At 35.6% G+C, this 13,434-nt stretch overlaps 2 protein-coding genes across 2 annotated transcripts; one reads left to right on the plus strand and one right to left on the minus strand.

Annotated features, from left to right (window-relative positions):
* Window positions 1–1,536: 1,536 nt before the first annotated feature.
* On the plus strand, window positions 1,537–4,731 carry EAF01_010292 (uncharacterized protein; the record flags this gene model as incomplete). Its single annotated transcript, XM_038918549.1, has 3 exons — window positions 1,537–1,618; window positions 1,740–1,883; window positions 1,946–4,731. 3 exons carry the CDS (start codon window positions 1,537–1,539, stop codon window positions 4,729–4,731), a joined length of 3,012 nt encoding a protein of 1,003 aa, XP_038765774.1.
* Window positions 4,732–8,110: 3,379 nt separating this feature from the next.
* On the minus strand, window positions 8,111–9,062 carry EAF01_010293 (uncharacterized protein). The gene is made up of 2 exons (XM_038918550.1): window positions 8,642–9,062; window positions 8,111–8,528 (listed from the first exon to the last, which is right to left on the minus strand). Exons 1-2 carry the CDS (start codon window positions 8,830–8,832, stop codon window positions 8,522–8,524), a joined length of 198 nt encoding a protein of 65 aa, XP_038765775.1. The 5' UTR covers window positions 8,833–9,062; the 3' UTR covers window positions 8,111–8,521.
* Between the last annotated feature and the right edge of the window lie 4,372 nt (window positions 9,063–13,434).

Raw genomic sequence — 13,434 nt, forward strand, 5'->3', positions numbered from 1 at the left:
AAATCAAGATACAAATCAAGATACAAATCAAGATACAACTCGAGAGATATACCAAGGACGTACTACGGTAGGTAGGTAGGTAGAAAGAAAGAACCACAGAAGACCTAGATATGGAGTATGTAACCTTACAGACTCCAGCCCAGAGTAAGTTACTTAGCAGGGAATTCCAAAAAGCAAAACTAGAAGCATGGGTGATGATGGATGAGAGTGATGGATTCTGTCATTGGCGATGTATGATATGTACAAAGTATGAGGTGTATGAGATGTGTGAGGTGTGTGAGGTGTAACTAAGGTGAGGGCTAAGCCAGCTCTTTTCTCCAACCATACATTATTGCTCCGTAGCGGTGCTCTGTGTATCCTACCACGCCTACCTCAGCTCCTCGATACCTTGTACTTTGTAGTATATATGGAGTAGGAGGCCTGGCCTGTATATCGTATATGCGGAGTACACTTCCAGGTCATCACCCACTTTCCCAAAGCAGTGAATGAGCACTTCAGAACTTCAGAAGTTCACTTACCTTATTAATTACCTATCTGCCCAGTACCTAATACTTATTCATAATCCATGCTGGAAACTGCTTTGTTAATAATACTCTGTAGAGCTGAAAGTTAATAATGTCGAGTCAATTACCCGTGCCATACTTTAACCCATACTTTATTTCTTTTTTTAGACTTCCCATAACCTCACAGACCTAATTTTCAACAAATCTAATCCCCAAAACTCACTCAAATCACACTCCACTTGCTAAAACTAATAAACTAAAAACCATAAGTTATCCAAATTTGATATTATATAGGCCCTCCATATACATTATATAGCTAACTAGCAGGTGCATACATTACCAGGTACCCTTTGCATTGCGATACGCCGACAACTCTCAACTCTCAACTCTCAAATCTCAACTTTCCATCCCATCCCATCCCATCCCATCCCATCCCATCCCATCCCATCCCATCCCATCCCATCCCATCCCATCCTACCCCCCTCCCCTCCCCTCCCACTACCACTCAATTCTCCATTATTTTTATCATCATTATCATCACACTTCTCTTCACTCTCACACACCTTACCTTACTTCACTCCAGACAACATCCATCCACTCATCTACCATCTCAATTTCTATTTCATATTGCACCACTCAATTATGTCCCCCTGATTCAAAGACACTTCCAATCCACTTTATCAGGACTTTATCCTCGATCTATTCCTGTGCTTTGCATAGTGTGGTGCACTAAACATCTAGCTAATAATCACATCACCGGTTGTACTATACCTGCTACTCATGTTGCGACAACAAATTCACTTTGGTTGTTGTTAATGCAACTCGAAAACACACCTCTGCAACTAAAATTCGAACCAGCCATCCTTCAATTTTCAGACCATTGTTCCGCGACTACGGTCTGGTTTCAATAAGCATATATCAACTCAAAAGATCCATACCACAATCAAGTTCCGATGGTTATTTTGTAAATAGTAAAGGACCCTTGGGAGGACAAGAAATCATTGAAAGAGCAGGATAGCTAGAATTGATCAAGATGGAACCCCCAAGGACAATGGAGTCCAATCATCGACCAGATGCAATGCGACCAGAGCCTGGTTCAACGTTGATTGTAATTCGTAAGTTATACCTACCTTGGTTATCATGGGGAATGGAAGTGTGATGGATATGGAATACGGATACAAAATTGCTCCAATAAATCGTCATGTAAGGGAGTCCTGCCACTAATGGTTAAATTAGATGATTTTCCTGCCCGCAGTTCTGATGAGCTCAGCTTATCGAAAGGAGATCGGGTCGAATTAATAGAGAGAGATGATGAATTTGGAGATGGATGGTACCTTGGAAGGAGTTTGGTAAACGGTTCAAGTGGTTTATTCCCAGCAGGTAAGCTTCCCACAAAGGAATTAATGTCGCATTGGGTATCGAAACTGATATATCATCAAAAGTCTACACCCGATTAGCTCCTCGTGGAAACCCTTCTCATCCAAACATTTCGACAATCTCAATGTCTCAACCCGGAGTTCTGCAAACTCTGCTGCCTCAATCATCCCTTCAAAAGCCTTTTCAGACGATTGCGCAGAGTCCTTCTGCGGAGACGACAGCGCCGCCCGGGACCTCAGGAGACATTCCAGATATCCTGTCTGGAGGTCGATTATCCTCATCTCCAACCTCGATTGAATCTCCAACAAACGTTACCCCCAAAATAATATCACCACTGAGTGCAGTGAGTGCGAGTTCAGCTGCGAAATCTCATGTTCACGGTCAGGATAGTCCAGTCATGAACGAAACTTTGAGTGTGATTGATGAGCACATAATAGATATGAACCATATCGTTGGTTCTGTACCGAAATCGATCAATGACTCAGGAAGTGAATACAGTAGCCATCACAATGATGCAAGAATGTCATATATCAATGGTGAGGAAACGGATGAAGAAGAGGAAGACTTCCACACTCTTGACGAGGTTAATATATGGACACCCGAGCAAGTCGCGGAATACTTGTTTACGGCAGGAGTTGATAAGAAGCACTGTGAAGTGTTTCGAGATCAAGAAATCACTGGGGATGTCCTTTTGGGCATGGACCAAACATCGGTTTTCTTGAAGGAATTTGAATTAGGGTCTGTTGGACGAAGACTCAAGACATGGCAAAAAATAAAAGCCCTCCAAGACGAAGTAAATGGTGAAACTCCAACAAGAAGGAACACTGGTACGTATGCTGGTAGTGAAATTGGCTCTGAGGATGGCGGCCGCCGCGTGCGCAGTGGTGCTTCATCAACAATGCTACCAAGAAACCTCAGTCTGAGTAACCGGCCGGGGTCATCATCAAATAACATTCGGCAGTCGCATCGGCGTCCCTCAAGAAACGACTCTGTCACAACCTCATCTCCAATATCTCCCAAAACCCCGCAAGGCAGTCCCAGAGTTCCAGGAGAAATTAGACCTTCTGCTGCATCAATCAGGGATTTACATCACTCGAGACAAAGTTCTGTTGGTGAATTTAGTACCACTCATTCACTCATGAGCGCAATTGCGGCAGATAAACCCCAAGGTGTATCTTCACACCGGAAACAAGCCTCATTTAACAAAGATTGGTCACTTGGTGATGCGACATCTGCTATATCTCAACGACCGTTATCTTCGAATCGCCCGTTATCGTCGGCTGGTCTCACGGAGATTACCACCAAGGGATCTGCTGATCAGCCATCTGAAATTATAGCCCCCCCAACCAATTTAGATATCGATCGAGGATATTTCTCGGGTGGTGAATTGGAGGGTCGGCAAAGGAACGTGCTACGTAAGAGAGGTAGTACAGCTGGACACTCTAGAAATTCTAGTTACACTGATGAGCAAAGATTAAGGACTGCAACAACAAATTCAAGACATTCTAGATTTGGTAGTGTCGATTCAGTGAGAGAGACGACACCACCCACCGCAGCACAGAAATATTACGGCTTATCTGTAAATGGTCGTCGAAGGACCCCCTCAGAAAGTTCCGTCAATTCACCTCCTCGACCAATACCACCTCCGAAGGACGATTTCCCACTCGTTACCAGACTTCAACCAGAAAGATCCATGGATAGTATAATGTCGCCCAAATCACCAAGTCTCCAACAAAATTACCCTAACGATCGGCTCCTACCTGCTAAACCAACAGGATCCTCTAGCCATTTCAGCATGCGCGCAATATCTGACGCTGTCACCGGCCGTGAGAAATCCCGCATTACTTCACCAACAGAAACGGTATCATCTTCAACAAAAGAATCTCCACTTCAATCGCCTTCAAGAACTGGTTCGAGCACACCTTCAGCTGGCCCAAGCTTTGAACTTGATCCTGCAGATGATAAGACGGCTATGATTAATCCAAAGGCATCGAGAAAGAAGTCCAAGAAGGAAACTAGTGCCTATACACGGGGACTCGAAAAGAAAACGCCTCAGGAACAGATGGTCGGTGCAGATTACAGCGGATGGATGAAAAAGAAAAGTTCGAATCTTATGACAACATGGAAGCCTAGACTTTTTGTGTTGAAGGGCCGCCGACTGTCATATTATTATTCCGAGACCGATGATCAAGAGAAAGGATTGATTGATATTTCATTCCATCGAGTCTTGCCAGCCGACACTGATCGTCTTACTGGTCTTCACGCCACTCTCACCGGTGCAACGAATAGCCCTACAAGCCCGATCAATGCCCAAGGGACTATTGCATCGGCGGAGGCAGATGCCGAACCAGAATCCACACTAAGCAAAAGTGGCGGTGATTCCATGTTCATTTTCAAACTCGTACCACCACGAGCTGGTCTTTCCAGAGCTGTCAACTTCACCAAACCTACTGTGCACTACTTCGCAGTGCCAAATATCAAGCAGGGTAGATTATGGATGGCCGCACTAATGAAAGCTACCATTGACCGAGACGATTCTAAACCTATAACCACAACTTATCAACAAAAGACTATCTCTCTTGCAAAAGCCCGACAGATGCGACACCGTCCTCCAGCACTTATGAACCTGGATGAAAAAGCCGAAGAGGAGACTTTGAAGACTCCGGCAAGCGATAAGCATGGTCTCAATATACATGGTATCATCTTCGACCGCGACGAGGGTGATAGTGGCGTTTCTGGGGTTTCGAAACGAGAGAGTGCGAAGACAGGGACTAGTCATGGACAAGAAAGTGCGGGCATAAGTAATACCTATTCGCCAGATACCGATATTGCAGAACCACAAACTGCTTAAGGTGGTACTTCAGAGGTTGTACGAACAATGATGATTGAGATGTTCGCACGCATTCGATTGATTACGACTGGTGGACGAAGACAAAAAAGCACATCGAATCTTTTTCCTTTTCACTACTTCACTTCACATCTCTTCTTTTTATCTAATATTTTCAAGCAATTCCTCGTTGCCGGCTCGATACCAATGAATATCTGTCGAGACGTCGAAAGATGCATACAATTTCAGATATCTATATAATATACCCCGTTCTAATTCTGGTGTGGTGTGCATATGGTGGGAATTGGGTGGTGGGATGTGGGTCAATTTGACGGAAATGGGAGGGAATTCGGTCGGCTTGGGGATGGATTGAAAGGTTGGGATGGATGAGATTGGTGAGCATTGGTTGGTTGGGTTGGCGGGATGGATTGGGGAAACAAAGTAGCATCAACCTTCTTTTCTTTTTTCTTTACAACGCACATCGGCGTCACACATACCCTCTCGATAGTTGAAGAAAGTTATTTGAATGCGAGACAGATCTGGATGGATTGATTGAGGGAGAACAAATCAATGACATGATAGGATGATAGGACTGATGATTCGCCTTTTGGAAAGGTTGCATTATCAAAAGTTGTGAATGTCGAGGTGGAGATAGATGACCGTAGAATGGGGAGGGAGGAGGTAAAATATGAAAGGCAGGGAGAATGAGAGTTATGTAGCGAACTGAAGCGGGAGAAATGAAATGAGCGAAAATTTCAATTTGAAAGCTGCATTTGGATATGGGTTAAGTGGGTGGATATGAATGTGAATGTGAATGTGAATGTGATGAATATGTGAATGTTCGAAAACCTCTCGAAGGCACGTGTCTACTACAGATACCTAGATATCTCGTAAAGATGAAAGGGGGGAAAAGAGGATGTAGGGATGGAAGCAATAAAGTTTAGTATAAAGGATTAATTGGGCTTACCCTAGAGGTTAAGGAGACTCGCTAATCTAATACGTGTGGTGTAGTGGCTACAAGGATTTTGCGAGGGGAAATCAGAAAAGCTTGAATTCTCATCATAGATCATAATGAGTGGATGAATATATCCACTGCTGGAAAATACGGCACAGATTTGAGTGTTTTGACTGGAGAGAATGGAGAGGAGAAGAGGTAAGGTAGAGCAAACTAATAGGGATCTTTTCATTATAGTATATGTTAGTTAGTTCATTAGTCGGATAGTCATTGTGGTATTATGGTGTGTTAGTTTTGTATTGTTTTTTGTTTTGTTTGTTTGTTTGTGAGATGAGGTTTATTTTATGAGGAAGTGTATGTGTATGTGTATTATATGTATATCAAGATATGTATAAACTGATTTGAGAAGAATGAGAATTTGTAGATGTATATGTGTGTAGTTGAATTTTGAAAGGATAGGTAGGTTAGGAGTGATTTCTTTTTTCTTTCCTCTTTTTGGAAGAGGGGGTAGTGGGATGAGTGAGTGGGTTTTTGATGATGGGTGGATGGGATGGGATGGGATGGGATGGGATTGGTGAGTGGGTAGGTGGGTGAGATTTATGGGGTTGGTAGGTAGGTTAGATGGGTAGGTGAGGTGGGTAGGTGAGATGGGTAGGTGAGTGTAGAGAATAGAGAATGGAGTTTGTGATATAGCGTATTGATATCTTTGAGATTTGCAAAGTGGATTTTGTGTATTGCATGGAATGGAATGGAATGGAATGGAAGGGGAGGGGAAGGGGTAGAGAGGCGAATGAGGATATAGGCAGATAGGAAAGCTATCTATGATTCCTGTGTTTACTGATATACTAATACATTAATACATTAATACGTTGATATCGGTTGTAATCTTACATGAATAAACGAACTAGCGAACCAACAAATAATACCCCTATATTACATCCTTGCCATCAATATCGATTTTGAGTATTTTCTTCTTATTATCATTATGTACCTAGGTAGGGATATATACGAAAACAAGAGAAGAGAGTAGCTTTCTCATGGTTTCTAGAATCTATAGAATAGTCAAATCTGTATATAATTCACACACTACATATAAAAGACGAGGTTACCTGTTCTTGGTGAATTGAAGAGTTAGGGTGTGATAATACTCATTAAGTAGGTAGATAAATAGGTAGGTAGATAGATAGGTAGATAAGTAGATAGGTAGATAAGTAAATAAATAAATAGGTAAATAAATAAATAAATAAATAAATAAATAAATAAATAAATAAATAAATAAATAAATAAATAAATAAATAAATAAATAAATAAATAAATAAATAAATAAATAAATAAATAAATAAATAAATAAATAAATAAATAAATAAATAAATAAATAAATAAATAAATAAATAGATAGATAAATAGGTAGGTAAGTGAATAAGCAGGTAGGTTGTTATCAAGACTTTTTACTTTTTACATTCTATCCTGCACCCCTTCTAATTTCATTTCCATTCCTCTTCCCCTTCCATTTCCATTTCCATTTCCACCAACAAGTTTCAATGGCCATCATCTGACTTTCTGACGGGAATGTATAGGATATGATAGGATACTGTTTGTATTACGGTGTGTGAGTGTATAGGAATGTATTGCAGTTGCGGTTTTGCGTGAATTGAATGGGGGTGTTAATCTAGAGCGATGGGATAAGTTTGGAGGGTTAGAGAAGTATATCGACTAAACTTGGCTGGTGTCTATGATGAGGATGCGGATGTGGTGAATTGGGGTTGGACGTATGTAGGTGAGATTGAATTGAGACGGGGTTTTGAGAGGTAAACAAGCAGTCAAATACACACTTACGTAGGTACTCTACTTGGATTTTGATGATCAAAAAGGACAGGATACAATAAAATATAATCGAATAGTTTCGATGATCGAGAAGAATTCTGTAAGTATGATATTGATTCATTATATGTAATGTAGAATTCATCTTCGACAGCCATCCAGCCTATTAGATAGCATAGGGAAGAATACTAGGTAGTGCAACTCTCTCCAATGGTTTACTGGCGGAAGAGCGTCTGATATTGATGCTTGAAATAATATGGAATTCACGTACTGACTGGTCTTGAGCCTGGTCTAAGAACTTACTTACTCATTAACATTGCCACGAGAATTCAGATCTGTGCTCGTAGTCCAAATTCATAGATCTAAGATAGAAAGCGTGAGAATGTATAGAATGGATCACCAGTAAGGCAACCTGTGAGGTTATTAAATGTCCTTCTCATTATATCACAACAGTTGACAAAGGCTTCAGGGATTCGAAATAAAAGCACTTGCTTCCATTACTCTGTTGCATTCCATCCCAATATGCATCGGTTTCAGACTCTCAGCATTCTCACCCTATAGACTTTTAATTTGCCTCACCACTCACCCTTCCCTCCTTTCATAAAAACAAACACACCCACACCACAAGCCCATCTCACAAAAAACACAAATCACTAATCACAACCGCCTCCAAAGACAACATAACTAGTACATAGGAAGTAGAGATCTATTCACAATAAGTAGATATCAACGCCCTCTTTCCATGCTATGTATACACATACACATCCTCGTTTTCAGAATCATCCTCGCAATCATATCCCATCACTTTCATTCCGCTTTTCGTCATGCATCCATCCTATCATACATTTCTTCCACTGACTGCTGCATTCATCTGCGACCTAGGTAATCCATTGCACATTGTCGTCGTCATTAAGAGATCTCCTCTCTCATCATCACTCTGCCGCCTTTCGTTTGTCGATTCCATATATCAATATTCCAGTCCCAATCCAATCCCATACAATTCTCATCACCATCTCCATTGCCAATCCTTATCATTCTTTACAAACTACACACACACAATCATTAGCCCAGTCCTAATCTCAATCCTTCATCTCAATCCCCATCCCATCCCATCCCTCTTCCCCCCTCCCGTCAAAACCAAAACAAAAAAATACTCACGGCGGCAAAAGATACTCGCTCCAACTACTCGCAAAAAACGCCACCGCAACCCCAAAAACCCCAATACTCCTCACTACACTCGCATTTTCCGGCGCCGTCAACGCACCATACGTGCTTGCGAAATAACCTTTTTGTTGAGCGGGGCGACGGCCGGAGCGTTCGACGACTACGCGTTGGGTTTTGGGTGCCATTTTATTGATTGTTTTTGTGGTGTGAGATATTTAGTTGGGGGTGGTTATGTGTGAAGAGAAATGGGTGCGTGGATTGGAGGGTGTGTTGGAGAATGAAGTTGTTATGGCTTGAATATTCTTTGATACTTGTGAATTACTAGTGGTATTGAGGAGTTTTTGGGTATGATGATGATTAGTCAGCTAGTAAGCTTAGCTTGGGTAAACACGTGATTGGGGGGGGAATTGGGGGGTGAGAATGAAGAGGTAAGAAATGTTTCGAGGTTGTAGAGGGGAATTGTTCCAATACGAGGGAATGTATACTTGGGAATACTACCATAGTTGGGATATACTTTTCATAGTCCTTGTTAATACGATGAATGGAAAATGGGAAATGATAGCACCTTTCCTCAAGCTTTAATTTACCAATATAATTGTAAGAGTTCTAGAACCTAAATCGACCACCCTATTTTCAAACCACCTTTATTTTGAGCCACCCTTTTATATTAAAAATCGCTTTTTTAGTCTATTAATATTTCTATCAATATATAATCTAATATAATAAAAATTTGAATATATATAATTTAAGTTATTTTAAGCTTATTTTGAAAATTTGAAAATTTTAGGAATTTTCTGTATTAAGATCTAAAGCTTTAAAATATCAATTTTTAAATTTATATAGGAATTATATATAAATTTGAAATTTTTATAAAATCTTTAATAACTCTTTAATAATAACTATTAAAAGAAAACTATATATCTTTTTGAAAGTTTTGAATTTAAATTTATATAGAAATTAAAAAAAAAATTAAAAAAAAATTAATAGATATAGAGATATAGTATATAGTGAGTTTAGAATAATATAAATAATCCCTGTAATTTTAAGGGTATTCTTTTAAGTATCTATTTATAGGAAGTTTTCTTTTTTTTCTTAAATCCTTCAAAATAAATATGTTATAAATTTATAATAAAATTTTATAGTCTATTTTTAATAATTTTTATTAAAAAGTTATTAAAGATTTTATAAAAGTTTCAAATTTATATATGATTTCTATACAAATTTAAAAATCGATATTTTAAAGCTCTAGATCTCAATACAGAAAATTCCTAAAAATCTGAAATTTTCAAGGTAAGCTAAAAATGATCTAAATTATATATATATAAGTTTTCAGTGAATTCTATTCATAAATAAGAAAGTTAAAAATTCCATTTTTGATGTAAAAAGTGGCCCAAAAGGGAGGTGGCTTGAAAGTAGAGTACCCGACTTACCCCTACTTACTACACGCCGTGACGTTTTTTTGACATAATCCCTACAAAATTTATGTTTCCTTATGTAAATAAAATTATTAGATTACTATTTCAATTGATTACATATTGATTTTAAACTTTCAAGATTGATAATATGAATATATCAAATATTAAAAAAGTATAACATAGTTTATCAATATATATATTATATTAATACATACATTACTTTTACCTTAATTTACACTTTCAAACTCATATTATTCAATAATAATTAAATCAATTAATTAAAACTATTCAGAATTTAATAATCTAAAATCTATTATATTATTTTGATGGGTTTTATATTATAATCTATCTTTTCATATTTATTATAATATCAAATAGAAAATACTTCCCTATTAGATTTACTCTCCTTTTAATACTCATTATATTAAATCTAAATATTAACTTCTTACTAAAATAATATATTAAAAACTTCTTATCTAATAAATACTTCTTTTTAATATAATTGGGTTTTTTATAACTTATATATTAATATTTGCTTAATATTTTATTTATTATTTGAAATATATAAATTTTTGTATTTAAAAGTATATTTTTATAAATTAATTGTTTTTTATTTTTAATTAGAGTTAATATAACCTTAAATATAGATATAAATGAGTTTGATTGATAATAAGTTATTTGAGATTTAATTAATATTAATTGAGAAAAAGCTTTAATTGAGTTATAAGGGGTTTAAGAGATCTATTGATTTAGATTGAAAGAGAAGGGGGTAGGTACATGAATTCGAATATTTAATTTCGAGAGTATAATTTTAGAATTAAATAGGATTAAATTTGTTTTTTAGAATTCTGATTTTATATTCTAAAAGATGATTGATTTTTTATATATAGTTTTAAAAGTTATAAAGAATTCAATCTTTGAAATATAATTAATATATACTTTAATAAATCTATTAATTTGATTATTATATAAACGTTTGAGATTACTAAAATAATTAATATTAAGTGGTTGAATAAAATGATTTGAATATAATAATAAATATAAATATATAATATCATTCTCTTTATAATATATTTGAAAAGCTATTAATTTGTAGCTTTTATACCTATTTAATATTAACATTTAATATTTACTCTTTCTTTGATTTTTAATATACTTATCAAAATGTTTCAATTATTCTAAACTTGTTTTATTGTTTGTCTATTTATTAGATATAGATTTAATAATCTAATCTATAAGAAGATTAATTTCGATATATCAATTAGAAAAATAAATTTATCCTTAAACTATTAGAAATAAAAGAATAATTTCACCCTCTTCATTTCCATATATTATTATTATAGTTTATTCTCGATTACCTAATTATACTAATTTACTTCTATTATATTTCTTAGTATTAATAATAATTATCATTATACATATAGTTCCTATTATAAAACCTGTTTTATTAAAATTATAAAAATCTTTGTTTAAAATATTATATTTTATTTATATATTTATAACTAATTAAAACCACTCTTTAAAAAGCTTAAAATCCTTATAAAAAGTTTTTTGAAAATCATAAACACAATTAAAATATATATTTAATTTTTTATATTGTTTTACAAATCAATATATTTAAAACTTTTCAATAACTTTTCTTCCTTTCAATTCGAAAATATAATTCACCATATCTTTTATCTCTTTAAATTTAAAAAGAAAACCTCTTGAATTTATATCAAGAATATATAAAATAATCATTTGCTCTTCTACTTTAATAAATTTCAGATTTTATAATTGAAATTCAATTGTAAAAGTTGTTCTATTCATTCTTTAAATAAGTATTATATATATAATATTATACAGTTTAATAATTTTCTAAATCGAAAGTTTTTTATCTTTTTCAATAACTTCGATAGTTAAGAGTATTCTCTCTTCTTTATTATTTAATTATATAATAAATAATTAATAAATCGTATATTGAGATTGAAGAATATAAATTAAAATAAAAGTAATATACGCACTAATATAGTACACATACTAATTGTTGAGCAGACTTGATAAGGTGTGTATACACAATGTGTATAAATAAAAGAGTTGTTTATTTCTATTTACCCTCTTTGTATGAAAAGGGAATTGCTATATCTATATATATATACTATTCTTATTTATGTATTTCGTATGTATGTGAGGTAAAGCATGATATATAATGTTATATTGTTGATTATGTATTTTGACACTAATAAACTATATTATACTTAATTTTTAAATAATTTAATTCAAGATTTATATAAACTATTAATCAAAAAACTCAGGATTTTTAACTTGTAACATTTTTCCTATACAAAACAAGCAATTCTTCGAAAATTTTAAGAAATTTAACTTCAATCTTTTATAAAAGCTATTATAAAATTGTTTAAAAATTTTATTTTATTTTATTTTATTTTATTTTATTTTATTTTATTTTATTTTATTTTATTTTTTAATAATCTCAAATATTTTTATTATATAATTTTTGATTTCATTTTATAATATAATAAATAAACTAGGGTATAAAGAGCTGAATATTCGAAGGTTTGAGCTGGAAAAGCGTTACCTGTGCGGTAAGTAGGTTCTAAAACTCTTACATGTACGTAGTATATATAAATTTTCTCAGTTCATACAGCATCAAACCCCAGCTTTTCAAGAATCAAATTCAAACCCAGCCTTCCTACAATCCTAGCAATAATAATCGCTCTTTTCCAACAATTCTATCCCAGAGACAAAATCTCTAACCATTGAGGTTACCTTACCGAGCTAACCTTACCGTGACAACTTTTCCCATTACCAACACAAACATCCAATCTAGCAGTCTCAGCCCACCCCCTTACACTCTCACATCCTCCATAAACACCGTGACTCTCATCCCACCACCTACTAACTTCCATATACAAACTTGCCCATTCACCAGAGCAGAACCCTACCTTTCCCCCTCATCTATAATTCTAGGACCCTGACCCTGACCCTAGCCCTTACCCAATACCTCATATAAATATAAATATGAATAACAGACATACTCTCCCCTCCTCATCCCTATAAACTCGACTCCAAAAGTGCGATGCCGAGACGGAATGCCTCAAAGTGTCAGACAGAAAGAATAGAGTAGCAACTTAAATCTGAACTCGAATTCTCATCTTTGCTCAAAATGTTCGTAACTTCCAATTTCACAATCTTCCTGAATATCCCCGCCCGAGTTTATCTCCACAGCATCACATCATACCGGTACTCCTTCCACATTCTAGATATTCTCAAGCTTTTCTCTTCTTTTGCCTCCCTCTCTAATCCTTCAACTTCCCCGCCGATCCTCAAATCTCTCCCCTCCCCCTTCCAATCCCGCAACCACCACTCTGCCCT

The sequence above is a fragment of the Botrytis porri genome, assembly GCF_014898465.1.
Source record: "Botrytis porri strain MUCL 3234 chromosome Unknown BPOR_016, whole genome shotgun sequence".
Lineage (NCBI taxonomy): Eukaryota > Fungi > Ascomycota > Leotiomycetes > Helotiales > Sclerotiniaceae > Botrytis > Botrytis porri.